At 36.7% G+C, this 19645-nt stretch overlaps 2 protein-coding genes across 3 annotated transcripts in view; one reads left to right on the top strand and one right to left on the bottom strand.

Annotated features, from left to right (window-relative positions):
• Positions 1 to 2280: 2280 nt before the first annotated feature.
• Positions 2281 to 4366, top strand: LOC580006 (fatty acid-binding protein 2, liver). Its single transcript, XM_011672959.2, has 2 exons — positions 2281 to 2485; positions 3406 to 4366. Exons 1-2 carry the CDS (start codon positions 2309 to 2311, stop codon positions 3619 to 3621), a joined length of 393 nt encoding a protein of 130 aa, XP_011671261.1. The 5' UTR covers positions 2281 to 2308; the 3' UTR covers positions 3622 to 4366.
• Positions 4367 to 7168: 2802 nt separating this feature from the next.
• The window catches only part of LOC579946 (multiple epidermal growth factor-like domains protein 6), a 38033-nt gene continuing 25556 nt past the window's right edge, over positions 7169 to 19645 (bottom strand). For both annotated transcript variants that reach the window (XM_780035.5, XM_003725682.3), the window contains exons 17-29: positions 19053 to 19313; positions 18405 to 18632; positions 17789 to 18082; positions 17236 to 17361; positions 16385 to 16645; positions 15246 to 15764; positions 13988 to 14209; positions 13291 to 13590; positions 12077 to 12610; positions 11387 to 11464; positions 9902 to 10036; positions 9012 to 9162; positions 7169 to 8094 (exon numbers count right to left, since the gene is read on the bottom strand). In XM_780035.5, coding sequence (XP_785128.4) covers positions 8019 to 8094; positions 9012 to 9162; positions 9902 to 10036; positions 11387 to 11464; positions 12077 to 12610; positions 13291 to 13590; positions 13988 to 14209; positions 15246 to 15764; positions 16385 to 16645; positions 17236 to 17361; positions 17789 to 18082; positions 18405 to 18632; positions 19053 to 19313 — 3185 coding nt within the window. In that variant the 3' untranslated portion in view covers positions 7169 to 8018. The remainder of the gene's footprint in view (positions 8095 to 9011; positions 9163 to 9901; positions 10037 to 11386; positions 11465 to 12076; positions 12611 to 13290; positions 13591 to 13987; positions 14210 to 15245; positions 15765 to 16384; positions 16646 to 17235; positions 17362 to 17788; positions 18083 to 18404; positions 18633 to 19052; positions 19314 to 19645) is intronic.

The following is a 19645-nucleotide window of genomic DNA, read 5'->3' as shown; positions in this document are numbered from 1 at the left end:
TAATGACATGCATAAATCGTGTATTGTCTTTTCTTCCTTCTCTAATGGTCAAATTATCAAAAATGGCTACCATAAATTTCACATTGCCTCGAGTGTTTGTATATCAAATATCTACGAATGAGTAATGTTTAAATGATTAAGCGCACAAATCACTACAACGTACACACATATACGGGTCATAAAACAGGTCGATTCATATCTTAATAGGTTATTTGAAGAGTGTTTTGAAAAACTTAAAAAACGTTGTATCCCAGCATTCATCGGGGATTGATCAACCGTTGAGGTCATATTGACCTCAAACTATATTTCATGTATCTTTTACCAGTAAAGACTATGAATCACGAATTATGAAAGAGTTGTTCATATTATAGAGGAAAGGCGAGAGATAGAGAGAGATAGAGAGAGAGAGAGAGAAAGAGGGAGAGAGAGAGAGGGAGAGAGAGAGAAATAGAGAGAGAGAGAGAGAGAAAGAGAGAGAGAGAGAGAAAAAAAGAAATAGAGAGAGAGAGAGAGAGAGAGAAAGAGAGAGAGAGAGAGAGAGAGAGAGAGAGGAAAAAAAGATAGAAAATAGTGAGTGACAGGGAGAGAGATAGACGTGTGTGTGGGGGTGTACGTGTGTGTGAAGGCCAGTGGAAGAGCGATAGATTCAAACAAAGAAAGAGACACAAAGACATATAAAATGTTATGTAGAAAGTGCAGAGAGGCAGAGAGAGAGAGAGAGAGAGAGAGAGAGAGATGGTATGCAATATTTCAGGATACTAGAACTATAATAAGAAAGATGGCATAGCTGAAAAGTTGGATAAAACTACATTAGACAGCTAAAGTTAGGAATAAATTTACTAACTGCTGAAGATACAAGGAAAACGAAAAAGAACATGCAGGCCCATGAAAAAATGAAGAGGATTTGACGATGGAGGCTAAAAATGTATAGAAAGTCTTCACCAGCTTGCAAGTGGATGAGAAGAAACAAGGTAGTTACACCAAGATTGTCTATAAATTTCATATTAGATTCGACGATGAGAAATTAGGGTTACGCGACCACTTCCTCATTAGCAAAGCTATTTAGATCACGTGGTATGAAAGACACCGGAGGCGTTCGTTGTCACGTGACATCGGTTAAAGTTAAGTGGCGCTTGGGTCTAAAGGTAGGTCTAGAATGGGTATAAGAAGGGGTGTTTTAGAGGACATATCTTCACCCTCCTCCTCCTTCAGCTGAGCTCCAGAATCAAACGGGAAAGCGAGACGCTCCTCCTCATCTTCTAAAATTTCCACATTGTAAGTTTCACATCATTCCTCTCTTTTTTAATTAATCAATTCAAAAACTTTAATAGTTGAGTTAGTTTAATTCATACAATTTTGATCGGTCGATTGACTGATTGATTGATTGATGCGGATCATGAAATGTTTGTTTCTATTCAAGAACCGCAAGTTGTTTGAGAATTGGCAATCATGTTTTTGATAATCAACGTATGTGGTTGACTGTATGGATACTAGTTTTTGTCTTTTTGTGAGATATAGTTCATAATCTGAAAAAAGAGTATTTGGTGACAATGTGATGACGAAGTACAAAACTAAATCTGTCTTGAATAATTTTCTTTTGTGGATCAATGTACTAGCACAATTTTCAAATTTTAATTTTAATTTTGATACAAGTAAATTCAATAATCTTCCACCTTGATATCAAAGTACCTTTTATGTTTTAGCACAATTATATTTTTTCTTTTTAGCCAAATATAAAAGAATGTTAGAACGATGGCCTTAATGTTTGGAAGTAATTGAGTTTGCTGATGTGTAAATATTGAACAGAAATGTTCCTAAAATCTAGAAATGATATAAAATAAAAAAAATAAAACATCAAATGAGGAAATACATAATGGCCTGTTCAATTTAGCGTATAAGAATTTCGTATGTCATGAAGGTGAGTGAGGTTATCTTAATACAATTCCACAATTGAGTCTGAATCTATTACTATCTATTTCTGCTCCGAATATCACATCCGATGATATGTATTGGTGAGATTGGAAGGAATTAAAATGCAAATCTGTCAATCGTTTGACGTTATATCCTTTTTAATGTTGAATCCGATATTTATCAAAATGTCTTTATCTGTAACTTGTGCTAAATGATATAAAATTTACAAAAGTATGATAACTGAAGGTGGCTTATTCATGTCGCGTCAGATTAGACCTACACCATACGGCATTATCATCTTTTCGAAACAAAATATATATCCATGATATTTTTATTGGCTACTTTCTTCTACTCAACCCCCAGGTCTGTTCCAGGAACACCATTCCATATCATCAAAATGGCTGACTTCTCTGGCAAGTGGGCGTTCGACCATGGTGAGAACATGGAGTCCCTAGTGGACAAGCTGAAGATTGACCCAGCCAAGATTCCCAAGGATCGTAGCACCACGGTGGAGATCACGCAGAATGGAGATAACTTCCACATCGTTTCAGCCGGCGGTGGCAGGAACCGTGATGTGAGTATATATTTTTTAATTGAATGCATCCGTAATTTTCCAGTAGGCCTATATTAAACATCAATCTCAATAGGCCTGTCAATTTTCAAATTGAAAAAAACTTCTCTAAGCATAATGATTGAAGACAAAAAGAGACCGAGAGAAAAGGACGCACTAAGATTGGGAAAGAGAGAGAGAGAGAGAGAGAGAGAGAGAGAGAAAATAGAGAGAGAGAGAGAGAGAGAGAGAGAGAGAGAGAGAGAGTCCCAGTGTGATATGAGTACCATTTTGATTTCATGCCTTTATTATTTTGCAAAGTCTGCTCAGCTTTCCTTTGAATATTTCCTTCTTAATAAATGCGAGGTATTTCGGTTTACCTCATATACCAGATCATACGAATTGAGACCGATCCATTTGAATATTTGATTCTAAAGGAAACAAAAACTTAGCATCAACAAATATATATTTATTTATATATATTACAGTAACTTGCCCTGATTCATTGTCATAATTGTCAATGAGAAGGTAACAAATGTGAATTTATATTTCAATTCCAATTTACATTTTTAAATATATTATGTGAGTGTATCTCCACCCAATGAGAATGGGTCTTCAGTACGGTTGTCGTATTTTTGAATGTTTGACCAATAATGACATTATTAGATAAACACTTCTTGTGTGCATGCCTCTTATAATTTTATTTGTTATTTATGTTAGTAATCATACTATGGGAATTTTTACTCCAAGTTCTGCACGTCTATATAATTGTATCACTTATCTATTTTGTTGTTTATATATGTATTTCATTGTATGTAAAACATATTCTCATGTATAATTTCCATTCATTTTATTTGGACGAATAAACCTGAAGTGAATTGAATTGAATTTGTATTATTCACAATGTATTTTTCGTTTTACCATCTAATTTTCCCTTCCTCCAGATGAGCTTCACCATCGGCAAGGCATTCGTCGATCCCGACATTCTGGAGTTGCGTAACAAGGAGATTCAAGTCACACCGAACTGGAACGGGAACAAACTGGTTCTAACCGGTCCCAAGGGCACCAACAGCGCCACCAGGGAGATCGTCGGTAGCCAAATGGTGGTCACTTTCAACTGGGAGGGGACCGTGGGCAAACGGTTCTTCAATAAGGCTTAAGCATGGAGGCTGCAACCGTTTTGTCTTCCTCAAGTGTAGCACTTGAATTATTTACTCAAAGCCTTGCAACTAATGACATCCAAATTTGTTTGTTTTTTTACATAAAAAATGAAAAATGAATGCATTGTCTATTGTTAATTTATGGCTATCGCCTATCAGTGAATACTAGCGCCAAAGCCAAATGTCCAAACTATCAACAAAAAGGTGACAAAATATAAAACAAATCGTTAAAAGGGTTTACGATAGATAGTTAAAAAAAAAACGGAAACAAAGTTATTATTTTGTGACCCTTGGAGAACTTACGCATCGGTCTATTCTTGCAAGATTAATATTTCATTGCAATAACCGCAGAATGGATTTCAATTGAGTTTCAAGAACCCCCCCCCTTATTTGTTAGAACATTTATTTTTCCTTTGAGTTATAGCAACACCTATTGGCGACACCAGTCCTTGTCTTTGTCACTATAATGGGTAACGATCGTGATATCTTTAACCCATCCTCACTGCTTTTGTCTTGTTCTTTTAAGATTGAGAATAACTGAAACGTTAGTAAAACCGTCAACTCCATTAAATGAAATAAAACGTTCCCATGTCATTGCTATAAACAATTGTTAAAGATCAGCTTCGACATAGCATCTATTGAATTTTTCCATGTAAATGTAGATGTAAATGAATTCATCTGTGAATATATAAAACAGGTTAATTGTTCGTTAAATGTTAATTAAAACAAAGCTTTGATATGAATTACAATTTTCTAGTGGCTTTCTACATTGTCTTGTAAGCATCATGTGGTATAGATTCTGGTGGTGATGTTGGTGGTGGTGTCGTGTGGTGTTGTGCAGCACAGTCCTTTCAACCTAAATTGATTGTGCATGTGGAGCTACAAAATTGAAGAAACATGTTTCATTGTATGCCTAGCATAATCGTTATAAGCGACTGATTGTGAGTGTGATACAAACATAATGAAATATAAATGTTTGATTGTGATAGATGGGTGCTACATTAAGGTGTCAATGGTACAATTCTTTGAAATTACTCCTCTAAGAAAGACAATGATTTAAGTTATTTTTTTATTTTTTAAATTGTGGTCCGAAAACAATGAAATGAAATCTATAATTCCATAGTTAGAGGCTAACTTTGAGTTAGAGTTAGAGTTAACTCCAAAAATAACTTACTTTCAATAAAAGCAGAAAAATCAGACAAACCAATAAAAAAAATATTCAGCAAAATCGGATAACTAATAAAAAAAAATCATAAATTTTTAAAGACATGAACAAATTTGAAAATCACAAGACAAATTGGCAACTCACTCATGAGTCTGTGACGTCATTTCCTCACTATCCACTAATTGTCTTCTTTACATTCATAATAAAAATTTCCTATTTTGCCCCTAATAATCTTATTTCCTCACACCAGCATCAAAGTTATTTTGATACTTGATAGTATTATGTTTTTGTGAGGATGCAATAATGAGATATTATTTTTGTTCAGCTAAATCAAGACAAATTTGAATTTTGATGAACTACTTATATAAAAATCAATAATTATGAAATATTTAGAAAATAGCATCGATTCTTCAAAGTTCATAAAAGATTTTGTGAAATGTCATGCACGCAATATGATACAAATCATATAACTTGGGCAAAGGCATGGGGAAATCAAGTTTCTGGGATAAAAAGGGAATTGAATGGGATAAATATATATAAAGCAATGACGTCACGAACTGATAACCAAATTGGCAATTTGTGTAGTGATTTCCATTGTTCCATAGTTTTTGATTGGTGATTTTCCAATCGTTATTATCAGCGAAGGAGATTTGATGGGTATTTTCTATGTACTAATGTATCATGATGCTAGGAAAAGTGGTTAAATAGACCCCATCAACAACAATAATGGTCATTTGACCTGTCGGGGCTTGCCATTGGGGCGCTGTTTATTGTGGATCCATCCTATTATTACCCTGGACAACTACCCATAAGACAGATATCTCTCCTAGGAAGAATTGTATTTTTGGAGCCACTCACATACTTTAACACAGGGTTAACGCCCTTGTTCGCTTGTAGCTCCAAACAGATGTATTGTCAGATGGAAGATTGAGTTCTTCTATTTGTTATAAAGGGGAGATATTCAGGATAATTGTTTGGAGGTAATTGTCTTAAAATTTAACCGTTTCATCACATGTTTTTCCCGCTATTTAGAAACAATATAGTTACAATGATGAAACTTACGATTCCACCAAACACATGCTTGTCATTTTAAAACGTATCAACACTTCTTTCAGACTCATGATAAAATCATCATGAACATTTACACGCTATTTACATACATGTATTAGTTTCGCTTCATTGAGGAAATGAGATTTATAATATTTTATGTTGCATATGTTTATAAATAAGTCATTAAGTCTAAACAATTCTGAAAGATAACAAAGAAAATCTATGATACATACTTAAAAATGTGTATACAAATGTATCATTTATTCATTGCAAATCCAGATATATATTTTCAAAGTATGCTTAGTACATGTATGATTGCCTGCGACTAGAAATTAGGAATGCATTTTAGGTCTCGAGATTGATTCAATATTCATCATATATACAAATCAAGTCTTTCATAAAATCACTCATTTCATGTCATCTTCTAGGCATATCTACCTCTTTATATAAAAAAAAACACCTGTTTGCCACCTGTAATGTTCATACTAAATATTTAGAAACATTTAAAACGCATATCAACAAATGAATAATTAATAATAATGATAATAACAACTATGATATTGATAATAATAACAACATTTATATAGTGCTTTATATCTCTAAGGTGCTCTGGCATATGAGGAATTTCTTTATAACGGTTACCCATCTACATCACCCAGATGGAGAGTGGCAAATGTAGATTCATGCCTTGCCAAAGAACATTAGAGCCAATAATTCACATTATTTGTGGTTTTATACACCTATAATCTGCAAAGGTTAATGTTATAAGGTTTTCAATCCACACATAGATATATAATCCTGCTTAGACACACAAACATTTCAGATGCAAACATATCCCCATTAACTAAACAATGACTTCAAACTCTCAGGGAAATTAGTGATTTAGTTGATTTCTCTGATATCCAATACAAGTTTATGACATTTTCACGTTTTTTTAAATATATAAGGAAGAAATTCTGTAAAAGACAAAGAGCTTTTGTGTATCCATGAACGTTTGTACACTCCTTTGGAAAGGACTGAAACAACCATTTCCATCCTGCTATAGAAAAACATGTGAATGAAAACATATGATGTGATGCTGTACATGGGCATCAATCCCTTTTCAGGGTATGGGGAATGTATTGTTATGCTGCTGCCCCAATGGATACAAATTTAATTCAAAATTATTAATACACTTTATTGCATACATGAACAAGACATCTACGGTAACCATTTCCACAAAAATAGAATAGAAGGAATGATGAGTATAACAATTTTTCAGCTCATTACTTCTTCCTTGATAAATGACCCCATACAGATACATGTATGAATGATTACATTGTAAGAAATGCAAATTTTACATTTATAATTTCATATCCATATTAGCAATTTTCATTATTTATACACAGATGATGTTAACGTTTATGTGGCAAGCATATACAGTAGTACTGATATAAATACAGGTATAGATGTCAGCTAGATACTGAATTTTTGAAAAGCATTTCTAGATACATGTATTTTTGATGAAATCATTTCTTAAATTGTCTGGAGATTAGCTATTGCAATGATAGTGTAGGCACAATAAAGAAAAAATGTCCAACCGCCCTTCATGTATAAAGTGCAACTTACAATGTAGTATCAAGATGTCCCAGTTTCATCAGTAGCTCAAGTTGTCCCTACTTCCGATGGCACAGTTGATCTGACATTTGACCCATAATTTGTCATTGCAAGCTATCTATCCTACATAGAAGTGAAGATAGTAACCTACCCTTCAGGAAAACAAAATATCTCCTGATTACCATGCCAATTTCTCCCTATATCTTCTTGCCTCAGACTGCTAAAACACTATATTATTCAAACAATGTTGCAGCTTTTGAAGTTTTCAAACAGCTGATTCTTAAATAGACTGTAACTGAAGAGAAAACTTGGAAGAAATATTAACATATACTTATAATGTTAAGATGCATTTCCCCTTTTTCACCATGAAATATTACTTAAAGCGTTTATATGCACTTATCATTTGCGATTGAAAGTCAATTAAATGCAATCACATCAAATGTTTGAGATTCAACTTTGCCCCGGAATTAAACACACAAGTCCATCATTTGTCCATTTCCGTCTGGTAGTAATCTAGTTGCGATATCATCTGTTCAGAGCACTTTTGGCTTTTAACAGAAAATATATTCTGGAGCTACTGACTGGCTTATATCATGTTGTCCCCATAGAGTGGATTCTTGAAACTTAAATTAGGCACATCTCCTGCATCTTCTTTAGTTCTCCTGTGAAAGTGAAATTGCAATAACAAAATAAGGTTAATGAAAACAACTGCAAATCACTTTGATCATTTAATTGTACAAGGTCATATACAGTAAAAATGTTCAACACAATTATTGTTAGAAGTATCTAAATGATTGACGGTGTATGTTATAGAACTTGTAGTAGATAAATTTAATGATCCTGCCTGACTTTTTTGCTCTACATTTAACAAAAATTGTTTATTCTTATTCATGTATATATTTATTTAGAGAGTTGAACAACAAATGTGTCTGATGATGCAGAAAATGGTGCATCTTCAAATAAATGGCATTACATATAGAAAATATAAATATATAGACAATTCAAATGAACAGAATATGCTTATATTCCAGTGTTCGTGCCAGGACATCTAGACGAAAAACAATTACAACATATTTAAATTACAAATATCTATTTATATCAATAAGATGCAACAAAGTTAATACCGGTACATGCATTAGCACTGAATTTATGAAATTCTCATTGGTAACTTGTTCCAGAATGACCTTCATCAAAACAATGCTATAAGAAGTAACTCCCTTCAAATCATAAACAAAGGTGAAAATGAACTTTGACTATGAATGCATAAACTGAAATTGACTCAGGGCTCGAGGATTGGTTTCAATGAAAAATTGATGTCGATGAAAACAAAATTGATTATATCAACATCTAAGATTAAGATGACAATGAAAACTATCTAACCAATTCTAAGAGCAATCACAACATTCATGACAAAAACTGAATGCCTATAAATGTGGATGAAAATCTGTTAGGAGTAGCCAATTGCTCCCCTTGCCTCTCCTTCAAACACACTAGTGCCAAAGACATTGAAAGTGTCGCAGGTAGTTAGCTTTCACATCTGTCAAAGAACTTTTTCCAAGCAATTGTCCCTTTCTTTTACCTGAAGACTTCCTTCTGTTCCGGTGACGTGTCGCCAATCAACTCTCTCTCATCGCTCATATTGAAAGATCCTGTACTAGTGACAGACATCCGTGACATTTGAACTTGCTCATTACCAGGGCTGTCATTGATATCTGTTCCCATCACATAGGCTAATAGGGAAATGTAAGTGAGTGGATATGAAATGAATGAACGAAATAAGATACTCAACACAAACAAAGAATATTCCCATAAAGCACAAAATAAGCATTCTACCTCTCACATACATGCAGGCAAGTGAAAATAAAAATGAAAGAATTGATAAGAACATACTCCAACAACACCAGCACAAAAAGCATATCCCCATGCAGCAAAAATACAAGAATATGACATCCAAACGATATATGATAAGGTTGTGAAAGATCCATTCAGGGGAATTGGTTTCTGGTTTAAAGTTTATAATTCTGGAATACTGCCAACATAGGCATACAACCATAGTTTACAAGGGGAGGATAGAAAACGTACAGATTAGGGCACTTCGCTTCCCAAATGTAAGGATACATGGCACTTAGCTGCCTGAATTTGAGGACAGTCACACATTTCTCTGCCTGAAAATGAGGAAATTTAGGCAATTTGCTTCGTGAATGTGAGGATTTTAGGCAGCTCATTGAAGAACTATGAGGATAAATTGGACACCTTACTACCCAAGTGTAAAGTGGTGGTTGCTTGAACATCAGAAATTAAAAATTACCCCAGCCCCCTTGCCCCATATGCCTATGACTGCCCATGTGAACTTTCCCACGTAGAGTCGTGTATAAGACAAGAGAAACAAAACCTAAGACTATGAAGAAGTACAAAATATTGAACATTATTCTCATTTCTGAACATTAATTGAGTTGATCTGACACTTACTTGGATCTTGAGGTTCTTCATGAGGTTTATAGGCTCCTCTCTTTCTTCTTTTGCGCCACATTACGACAGCTACGATAGCTATGATGATCGCAATAATGATGACGGTACAGGCAACTGACACGGTCACTTTGGGAACTGCTGGAAACACATTACGAAAAGCTCTCGTTAAAACTATACCCCACCACTATAACACAGCAGTGAATGTAATCTGGTGGGGTATCACTACCCCAATTTCGTTTCTCTCGTTAAAACTTTGAGAGAGCTACTACTATTACACAGGCATCAATGGGAATCTGGTGGGGTATGACTACCCCAATTTCGTTTCTCTCGTTAAAAACTTGGACAGAGCCTTGAGGCTCTGCGTGAGAGATTATGATATTGGATCGCAGCTGGACTCTTCATCATCTTACGTAATACTAGTGTAAATAAACTCTTACTGGGGCTCTGCCTGAAAGGAAATGAGAAGTAGGAAATAAGTATTTTACTTGTTTTAAGATATTTTCATGTCCTAAAATCACTAATAATTTAGATGAAGACCAAAATGAAAGTTCGACCGAAGCAAAATGACCCATAATTGGCGATATAACAACAATTTTAACTCTGGCAGCGAACCCCTGCATGTGTCTCTTTCTCCCTTCTTCCTTCCTTTCCCCTCTATCATGCTTATCTCTCTCTCTCTCTATCACCTCATCAAGGTCTCGGTGGGGTGGATTACAGCGCTAGTGTTTACTTAGGGCTTATCACAATCTCAGCTCTAGTGGTGGTGAAAGTCAAATGGGGGTTTCAATTTTAAACGACGAGTTTTCGTCATGATGAAAAAAAATACATTTTGAACTTTCCCTATTCTAATCAAAAGATCAGAGAACTGACCGTTTCAATGCTCGTTTCAATGCTAAGGTGTAGTGAGAGAGACTTGAGACACTTCAAAAACCTTTTCAAAGCGTTTGTAAAAATTCCCGCCTGTAGGCTTGAAAACCTTGAAACTACTGTGAGGGACCAACATCCTTAAAAAATGAGGATTTAATCCAAGTTTAGCCAATTCTCATCTAATAATACAATTTGTAGTGGAGTTTAGATGTTTGCTTAACAAAATCAATCAATGCAATTACATACATGTACAAACACCAGCAGCTTTCACACTTTCAAAGGGTGAAATGAAGAGCACAATAGCATGAGATGTTGAATGAATTCCAAGCTTCTTATTAAAGCCAAAATACCTGTAACTCTTCAGCCTTTATACTTCCTACTTTCACTCATCACTGAAGCAAATTAAGGTGGAAGGATTATTAAAAATAATTTAGTAAAAGGTAACACTTCACCTTATTACCTATTGAGATCCAGATTCCAGTGTTTCATGTATTACTACTAAACATTTAATCAGAAAGAGTGCTCCTATCAGCTTACAAGCACAAATTCATTTAATTAAATTAATTAAAATCCAATCAAAAACAATTATTCAAAAGTAATTTTTTTCAATTTTCATACCAGAACCCGTTCGCTTTCCAGTGTTCACAGTGATAATTTTCCCAGAATCATTGTCATCATCATCAATGGGGAGAAATTCTAAAAGAGAGGAAGAAAAATGCAGTTTTGAAAATTTAGTGAAAGGTTTATTATCCTTAATTGTCAAGATCCATTCTTACATCTTTTTATACTTTATCATTTCTTCATTAATTATACTTCTTCTGTGTTGTTGTCAAGATCCCTCCATACATCTCTTTTTTTTTGTAGATTTTCCTCAATATTTATAATTTGAGATATGTCTACATCAATTATAAAAAGATGTATCAATTGCACAGAAGGAATTTGTGTTATCATATTAAAAGGCAGAGTAATAATATCCAAACTTGTTTTGAAGCGCATAGTGTGATATGCACTATACAAGAACAGTTTATTAATATCATTGTTATTATTAGACCCACAGTATTACACCCATTAAGAACACTAAATCAACACCAGAAGAATTATTGACATGGGAAACTTTCTAGGGAAAATTGCTGCATTTATGGACTATTCGTGTATGTGCATCAAAGAGAAACAAACTTCAAGCAAATCTCTTAACACCCCTGTGACTTTCTTTGTCACTTTCAGAACTTGTAGTTAATGTAGTTAAATATCTAAATGTAAATATTGATTTTACAATGCTTGAGCCAATTTCTTAAAGGTTGTTATTACCGTATTCACAAAATTCTCCATCAAAACCTAGAGGGCAGTAGCAAGTTCCATTCAGCCTATCACAAGCTCCGTCATTCCTACACAGACAGATGTGTTCACACTCCTCTCCCCACTGTCCAGGATCACACTCGAGCACAAGGCACCTTCCATCCGTGTTTGCACAGCGATACTGTGGGCAATGTGAACAGGTCTTGTGACAGCCCTGCCCATAGGAACCCTCATCACATGGGATGTGACAGTAGGCTCCTAGCCAGCCAGCCTCACAGGTGCAGGAGCCCTCGATGGGACTGCAGAGGGCGCCGTTCTGACACTGACACTCTTCAATGCAAAGATTGCCGTAGTATCCCTTGGAGCAAGGGGTCGAGCAGGTCGCCCCCTCCCAGCCCGCTTGGCAGATGCAGTCACCAGTCGTTCCATGGCATATGCCACCATTGAGGCATGAGCATGTTGACTGGCATTGGAGACCGTAGGTCCCAGCTGGACATGCTTCTTCACAGTGCTCTCCTGTGTATCCAGGCACACATAAACACTCACCTGAAATATGAACAATAACAGCTAGTCAAACCTAGTACCTACTCGATACACAGCAGAAAACAGCCATGTTCACCTAAATCAGGTCTTTCATACAAAAAGAAATTGCCTCCCCCCTTTTCCAGTTAATAATAAAAGAGATATTAAGAAGATGCTCCTCTATGATATCTATTCAAACAGCTGTCTCTACATAGCTCAAAATCATAATTTTACTGTAATGAAAACAGTAAGCAATCAAAGTAGAGAGCACTACAGCAGTAAGCAAAACCATTACGAACAAATATAAACTACATTATTTTAGTACAGATATCTCCTTTGCGATTGGGTATCAGTTTCAAGAACACATTCATGAGGTCTCCAAAATTGCTGTTCAAAAGAAAAGTATCATACTAGTTATTGAGAATATAGCTGGAGTAAGATTGCAGCCAGGAAGGAAATTCCTTCTAAAAGGCTGACCCTTACAAATCATAACCCGTTGACAACTGACTTCTCTCATTCCCATAGGCTTAATACAGTAGCCACCAGGTTCCAGTAAGCAATGGGTTAACATTGAAAAGAGCGACGATTGACAGTTCTATTTCAAAAACATATAATATCTGAATCTCAGTAAAATGGATTGGTGAGGCAAATTAAGTGCAAATAATTATTATGTAGGGAATGATTGCAAGGATGTTGTGACCAACCTGTCACATGATTGCAGGAACCACCATTGACGCAGGTGCACGGAAGTCGACACCACTGGCCGTAGAAGCCATCAGGGCAGGGTGATGTGCAGATGGGACCCCGCCAGCCTGGTTGGCAGGAACACTCCCCGTTGGACCTGTCGCAGGTAGCATTGTTCCAACAGGTGCACATCTGAGTGCAGTCCTCTCCGAATCGGCCAGTGGGACACTGTGTCTCGCAATGGTCTCCCATCCATCCAGGAGGGCAAGAACAGGAACGGCCATTGCAGGTGCCTCCATTTTGGCAAAGTGGTTCAGAATCTAAGAAGACGGCAAATATCAATATATAATACCTAAATATACATGTAGCTAGTTGTGGGAAGTTTCAAACAAATTCCTGAGGTCCTACTCAGAGCTTACATATTTATGAATCATCTTGATACATTCTTTATTGGGGGCAACAAAAGATTGTTGATTTGAGGTTTGATATAAATGGGTAGGTAAGTACTAGGACAATGTAAACATATCCTAGCAATTACAATTTTTGCATGGAGGAATTCTATAAGAAAATGCCCTATACCAGTCATCCTTTAAACTGCAGAGATATGAGAGAACCATTACTGCAAAGTATGGTGTTGAGGAATGTCCGATATCATAGCTATTACCCTCTCTTACAAACTACAATCTCTTGAAGAGTGAATACCTCCATCATTCTCACCTGATGAACAATTGCATCTCCCTCTGACAGGGTCACACTCGTCGCCAACCAGGCAATCACAGGTGTAGTTACAACTATCACCGTAAGAACCCTGAGGACATGGCTGATCACATCTCTCACCAGTCCACCCAGGCAGACAGAGACACTCGCCCGTGGAAGGAGAGCAGGAATAAGCATTCACACAGCTACATGTGTTGATACAGCCACTACCATAGATGTTGTCTGTGAATAATAAAGGAATGTGGTGTCTGATTATAGAACATGATTGGATTAAAGATAGAGCGTCATGGTTTAAGGGAGGGAGAAGATCATCATCATCGGCTAAGAGACAGAAGGATGTTAACTCTTGTAAACAAGAATAACTCAATGACCTTCTCGCTTTAAACAGATTAAACAAGGGTAATGGAGAGTCTGTATGCCTTTGAGGATGAAATAACAGCAATTAACATTCAAATGTGAGACCTTTCATGTGAGAACTGTGATGATAGAGAGACCTTACAGGTAGTTTATCCCTTTTGCACCCAACATCAAATTTTGTAGAACTTTGCAGGATTTATGAATATGTCTCGTACGTCCTATCTGTGAAATTTAAACGATAGCAGTACGTGTTCTATTATTCAAATTATTCAAGGAAACTTGTTTACTTTCTAGACTTCACTGTCAGACACTATTGAGTGACTGACTGACTTCTTTTTTTTCTTTGGTAATAACATACATAAAATAACCCACTTCTTGTAATGGCCAACATTAAATTGATTGAATCTTTGCGCAGCACAAAACGTACAACCATTCGAAACAGGGGTCTCAAAAACAGACTATTTAATTAAACGACCGCGATCTCTAAATTTGATTCAATAACTAACGGTCATTATTTTCAAACGAAAAGACATATGCAAGCCCTTTTGTTTTGATAGAAGTTCTAAATTAGTATTATCTTTCAAATGCTGTTGGAATTTAACCTTTTCATTTTTTGGCCTGCAAATGGGACATCGTATCTTTAACAAGTAATCTTTACCAAAAGTAAGTGGCACCTACCTGGTAGGAAAATAAACTGCATGATTGCTTTAATGGAATTTTCTTTGGCAACTGGGTAAAAAGTGTGCCCATTGTAAATGCCTTTCATGACCATTGTTATTATTGCAATATAAAGAGGAGATACTAACACATCTCGCTCTGCATCCGTAACCACATAGTGACAGAACACATCATGAAAACATAGTAAACAAATGCACCATGCATACAACCACAAGTGACTTACTTGGGCACATGTCTTGACAGAACACACCCCTAAAGCCAGGCTTACAAGTGCATGACCCGTCGACATGATCACAAGTGGCCCCATTTTCACATCCACAGTTCATCTCGCAGTCTGTTCCAAAAAGTCTGGGAGGACACGGTTCACTGCAGGTCCTTCCACTCCATCCCGGCATACATTCACAGGACCCTGAGACCGGATTACAGGATGAAGCCGAAGCACCGTCACAATGACAGGTCCGGTTGCAGTCCTTGCCGTACTGCCACTTGTTGCAGGAGCTGGCGCAGTTGTCCCCCTGCCAGCCAGGTGCACAGCTACAGACACCTGTTACATGGTCACATTCGCCTCCATTCAGGCACTCACAACGCTGTTGGCACCCTCTACCGAACCATCCCTGGTGGCAAGGTAGGGCGCAGAAGGTTTCGCGCCAACCATCTTCGCAGCTGCAATACCCAGTGAACCTGTTGCATTCACCATCGTTTTGGCATTGGCATGTGTTGTTACAGCCAAGTCCGTACAATCCTGGAGAAATGCATAAGAATTTTGATCTTATAGATATTACACTTGACAGAGGCTATTACATGACACTTCATCTGCAAAACAATCTAGACATTTTTGGAGTCTGGAGTTAAAAAAATGACATTTTTTTAAAATGCTAATAATGAACCTACAAGTTCTTAACCAACTAGCTACTACTCTCAATCTATACCTTATCCAGAAATGATGAAGCTCACTTTTTTCACAACTTAATAGATTTCAAAGATTTCAAATTTATTCATGTTTCCAACAAAACATTACAAATTAATTATAAGCGTTTAAAACAAATTTAAGAAATACATGTTGGAAACAGAGGGGTCCACTAAAAAGCAATGCCTGTACAATTAGTGTGAACACCTCAAATGATACTTAGGAATAATGAGTAATTAAATTAACTAATCTGTAACTACAAAATACCTACTAAATAGGGGAAAGAAAAAGGGGGATGCCAACAGGAACATGATTAAATAATATCATTCCACAGGGAGCTAATATTATAAAATCTACTCTGAAATGAGATTTACAAATTCTATTCCCTAAATTCATTTCATTTGACAACGTTTAAAAAAAACGAGAATACATTCCAAATATGTTAATCAACTTGCCTTCTCGACATTGGACATTGCAGTAATCTCCCATCCAGCCAGCAGTGCATGAGCATTCTCCAGTAACATGGTGACAGGATGCTCCATTGGTACATGCACACCTCTCTCTGCATCCGTAACCATAGTGACCTTGTGAGCATTCGTACTCGCAATGCTCACCCTGCCAGCCTGGACCACAGGTACACGCCCCGGTACGAAAGTCACAGGTCGCGCCATTCTGGCATTGGCAGATATTGCTACAGTCACGGCCATATGTTCCAACTAGGATGAAAGGAAAGATGCAGAGGAAAGAAAAAGTTGAGCATGGGAGAGAGGGAGAGATAACAAGAGAAAGGGAGATATAAGGAGAGAAAGAGAGACGGACAGAGACAGACAGACAGAAAAGACACAGACAGAGAGGAGATACATGTACAAAGGAAAGGGCAAGAGATAGAAAGAGGGAGATAGAAAGAGGGAAAAAGATGAGGAGAATGACAGAGGAGAGAGACAGAGGGGGGGGGGGTGAGATGAAAAATAGTAAAGCATATAAAGTACACTTTGAATGAAATACTTACAAAGACAGGTGCCACAAAAGATTAAATGTTTGTAACTCAACTCAACATAGACTTATAAAGTCTTTCTGCATATAGCATGCACTTATTTAAACAACAATAGTAGAATAAAGCAGTGATAATAATAGCAATATAAAGCTTGATATCTAACATGTATATAAGTATTTACATTGAATCGACTACTGACAAGCGCACAATGAAAACCACAATAACTTTATATCAAGTTTATATTATGCTGCAAGCAGGTGCAATCCTGAAGAAAACCATATAATTCTGTTTGTCTTCATATCATTTTCTTACCTGGGCACTGGTACTGACAGAGCCTTCCCTGGTAGCCTGGTTGACAAGAACATGATCCATTAATGGGATCACAGATACCATCATTGACACAAAGGCACCTTTCCTGACATAGCACTCCATAGAAACCTGTAATAATAATTATAACAATACATGAGATTTATATAGTGCCATTGTCCATTTTAATTAAATGCTCAAGGCAAGGCAGCTGATTTCCAATGGTTGCAGCAATAAACAATAATAAAAAACAATATTTATTGACAATCATACATTAAAATCATCAGGGTTTTGTGATGTCATGTGGTGCTGATTTTCATCTTTCTTCCTGCTAAAAAAGAAAGTGGCTAGAAGTGCTTTGCAAGAGCTAAAGACTTGCCAAAGGGCATTAGGGCACTGATTTGGCTTTTGAAACAAGACTTCTCCTCTATCACAAAGCCATGATGATGTCCATTTAAATTATTGTTATATTTCTCTGATCATTCAATTCTTTTCAATAGCAGCAATGATCATAATAATCATCAGGATGATCCCCTATTTCACCTTCCTGCTAACCCACCTTCATCACAGAGTCTTTCACAGTTGACGCCCTGGTAACCTGGCTGGCACCTACACCCCCCAGTCACATGGTCACACAGTCCACCGTGTTGACAGGTACAGGTTGAGTTGCAGTTCTCTCCATAGGTCCCTGGGTTGCATTCACCTGCGCAGCTGGGTCCCTTCCATCCAGGGGCACAGGTGCATCGGCCTGATCTGTCACAGGTGCCACCATTCTTGCACCTGCAGAGTGAGGAGCAGTCTGGACCAAAGTATCCAGGACGGCAAGGTTCTGTGCAGTTTTCTCCCATCCAGCCTAAAAAAAAAAGATAATATAACATTTGTAAGAATGGAACTGTGTATAAATGAATGATTTTTCCAAGGAAGTTCAGTTTTTGCATTCCTCCTTGAAAGTGATGTCATTGAGGCAAAAATGCCAACGATGGTGTTCTAGAAGAGTAAATAATCACACAATGTAGGCTGGACTAGAAAAATAGTGTGAATGCCTGGTGTAATGTGTAATTTAATTCAGAGATACATGTATCTTCATTCTTGATTACCTGTCAATCTAATATGCATAAATGTATATCAAATTCTATCAACAATTATTTCAAATCTAGCTGAAATCTCAAACTGACCTGGTGTGCAGCTGCACTCTCCCGTCACCCTATCACAAGTGGCCCCATTCTCACAGTGACACTGCATCCTGCATGTATTGCCATAGTAACCCTCATCACAGGGTTCACTGCAAGCAGCTCCTGATCCATCACCTAGTGTTTCACAGAGACACACGCCAGTCACGTGATGACAGAGACCGCCCAGGGGACAGTTGCAAGGCTCCTCACATTCCAGGCCAAAATACAAGTCTGGTTCAAAAGATACGGTTATAATTATTATGTACCGATGGTTAAAATATGATGAAGTTGATATGAATTTCTCAAACCTGCCTTATACATATATGTAAAGCTGTATTTAGTTGATACAAGTTATTACTAAAAGCAAAGGCATTTTGATTTTTCAATCATATAATGATTTCACAAATTTCACATATTGTACAGGTAGCTTTATGTACATGATCCTAATTTTAATCAATTGTAAAATAAGTCTCAAGATTTTTCATATGTTTTAATGAGTACATTTTCATTAATTGTACAAATGTTCATCCTTTCCCATTAATTATCACTAAAAATGATGACACATGTTGTTAAATTCATGATCAGTAAGTGATTCGTGAAAACTGCCAAAATAAAACTCCTGCGAAAAATATCAGTTTGTTCAGTACTCACCTGGTCTTGGACATAGATGCTGACACATGTCACCAATGTATCCCTTTGCGCAGAAGCAGGCCCCTGTCATATGATCACAGGAGCTGTCATGAAAACATGGACACTCCTCTTTACATTGGTCACCATACTGACCATCCTGACATGGTGTCTCGCAGAGCGCACCGATCCATCCTGGCTGGCATTGGCAGGCTCCCGTCACATGATCGCACGTGGCGTTGTTCCGACACAGGCAATCTACCTGGCAGCCAGCACCATGTAAACCTGGTAGTAAATAAACATGAAATATAATTAATTTCCTATGTGAATAACTGTCAATGTGAACTCTTTTTTTCCCTGTCATACATATCATTCCTATCAATTAATCTGATTACTAATTTGGAAGGGTAAATAAAGGCAGTGATTGATGGAAAAATATGAAATATTTTTTTTAAGTGTTAGGTGTAATGAAATTTACTGTATATCTTGAAATTTCATGCCATACTGGACTTCAAAATTACCACTCATATCTTTGAGCATTAATAAAAAAAAATTGTTCACAGTAAAGTACTACGGTAATCCCACTCCTGACACACCACATAATATTCTCCATGTCT

Source organism: Strongylocentrotus purpuratus, unplaced genomic scaffold (genome assembly GCF_000002235.5).
Source record: "Strongylocentrotus purpuratus isolate Spur 01 unplaced genomic scaffold, Spur_5.0 spur5_scaffold_6, whole genome shotgun sequence".
Classification (NCBI taxonomy): domain Eukaryota; kingdom Metazoa; phylum Echinodermata; class Echinoidea; order Camarodonta; family Strongylocentrotidae; genus Strongylocentrotus; species Strongylocentrotus purpuratus.
This window is presented reverse-complemented; position numbering and strand designations above follow the sequence as displayed.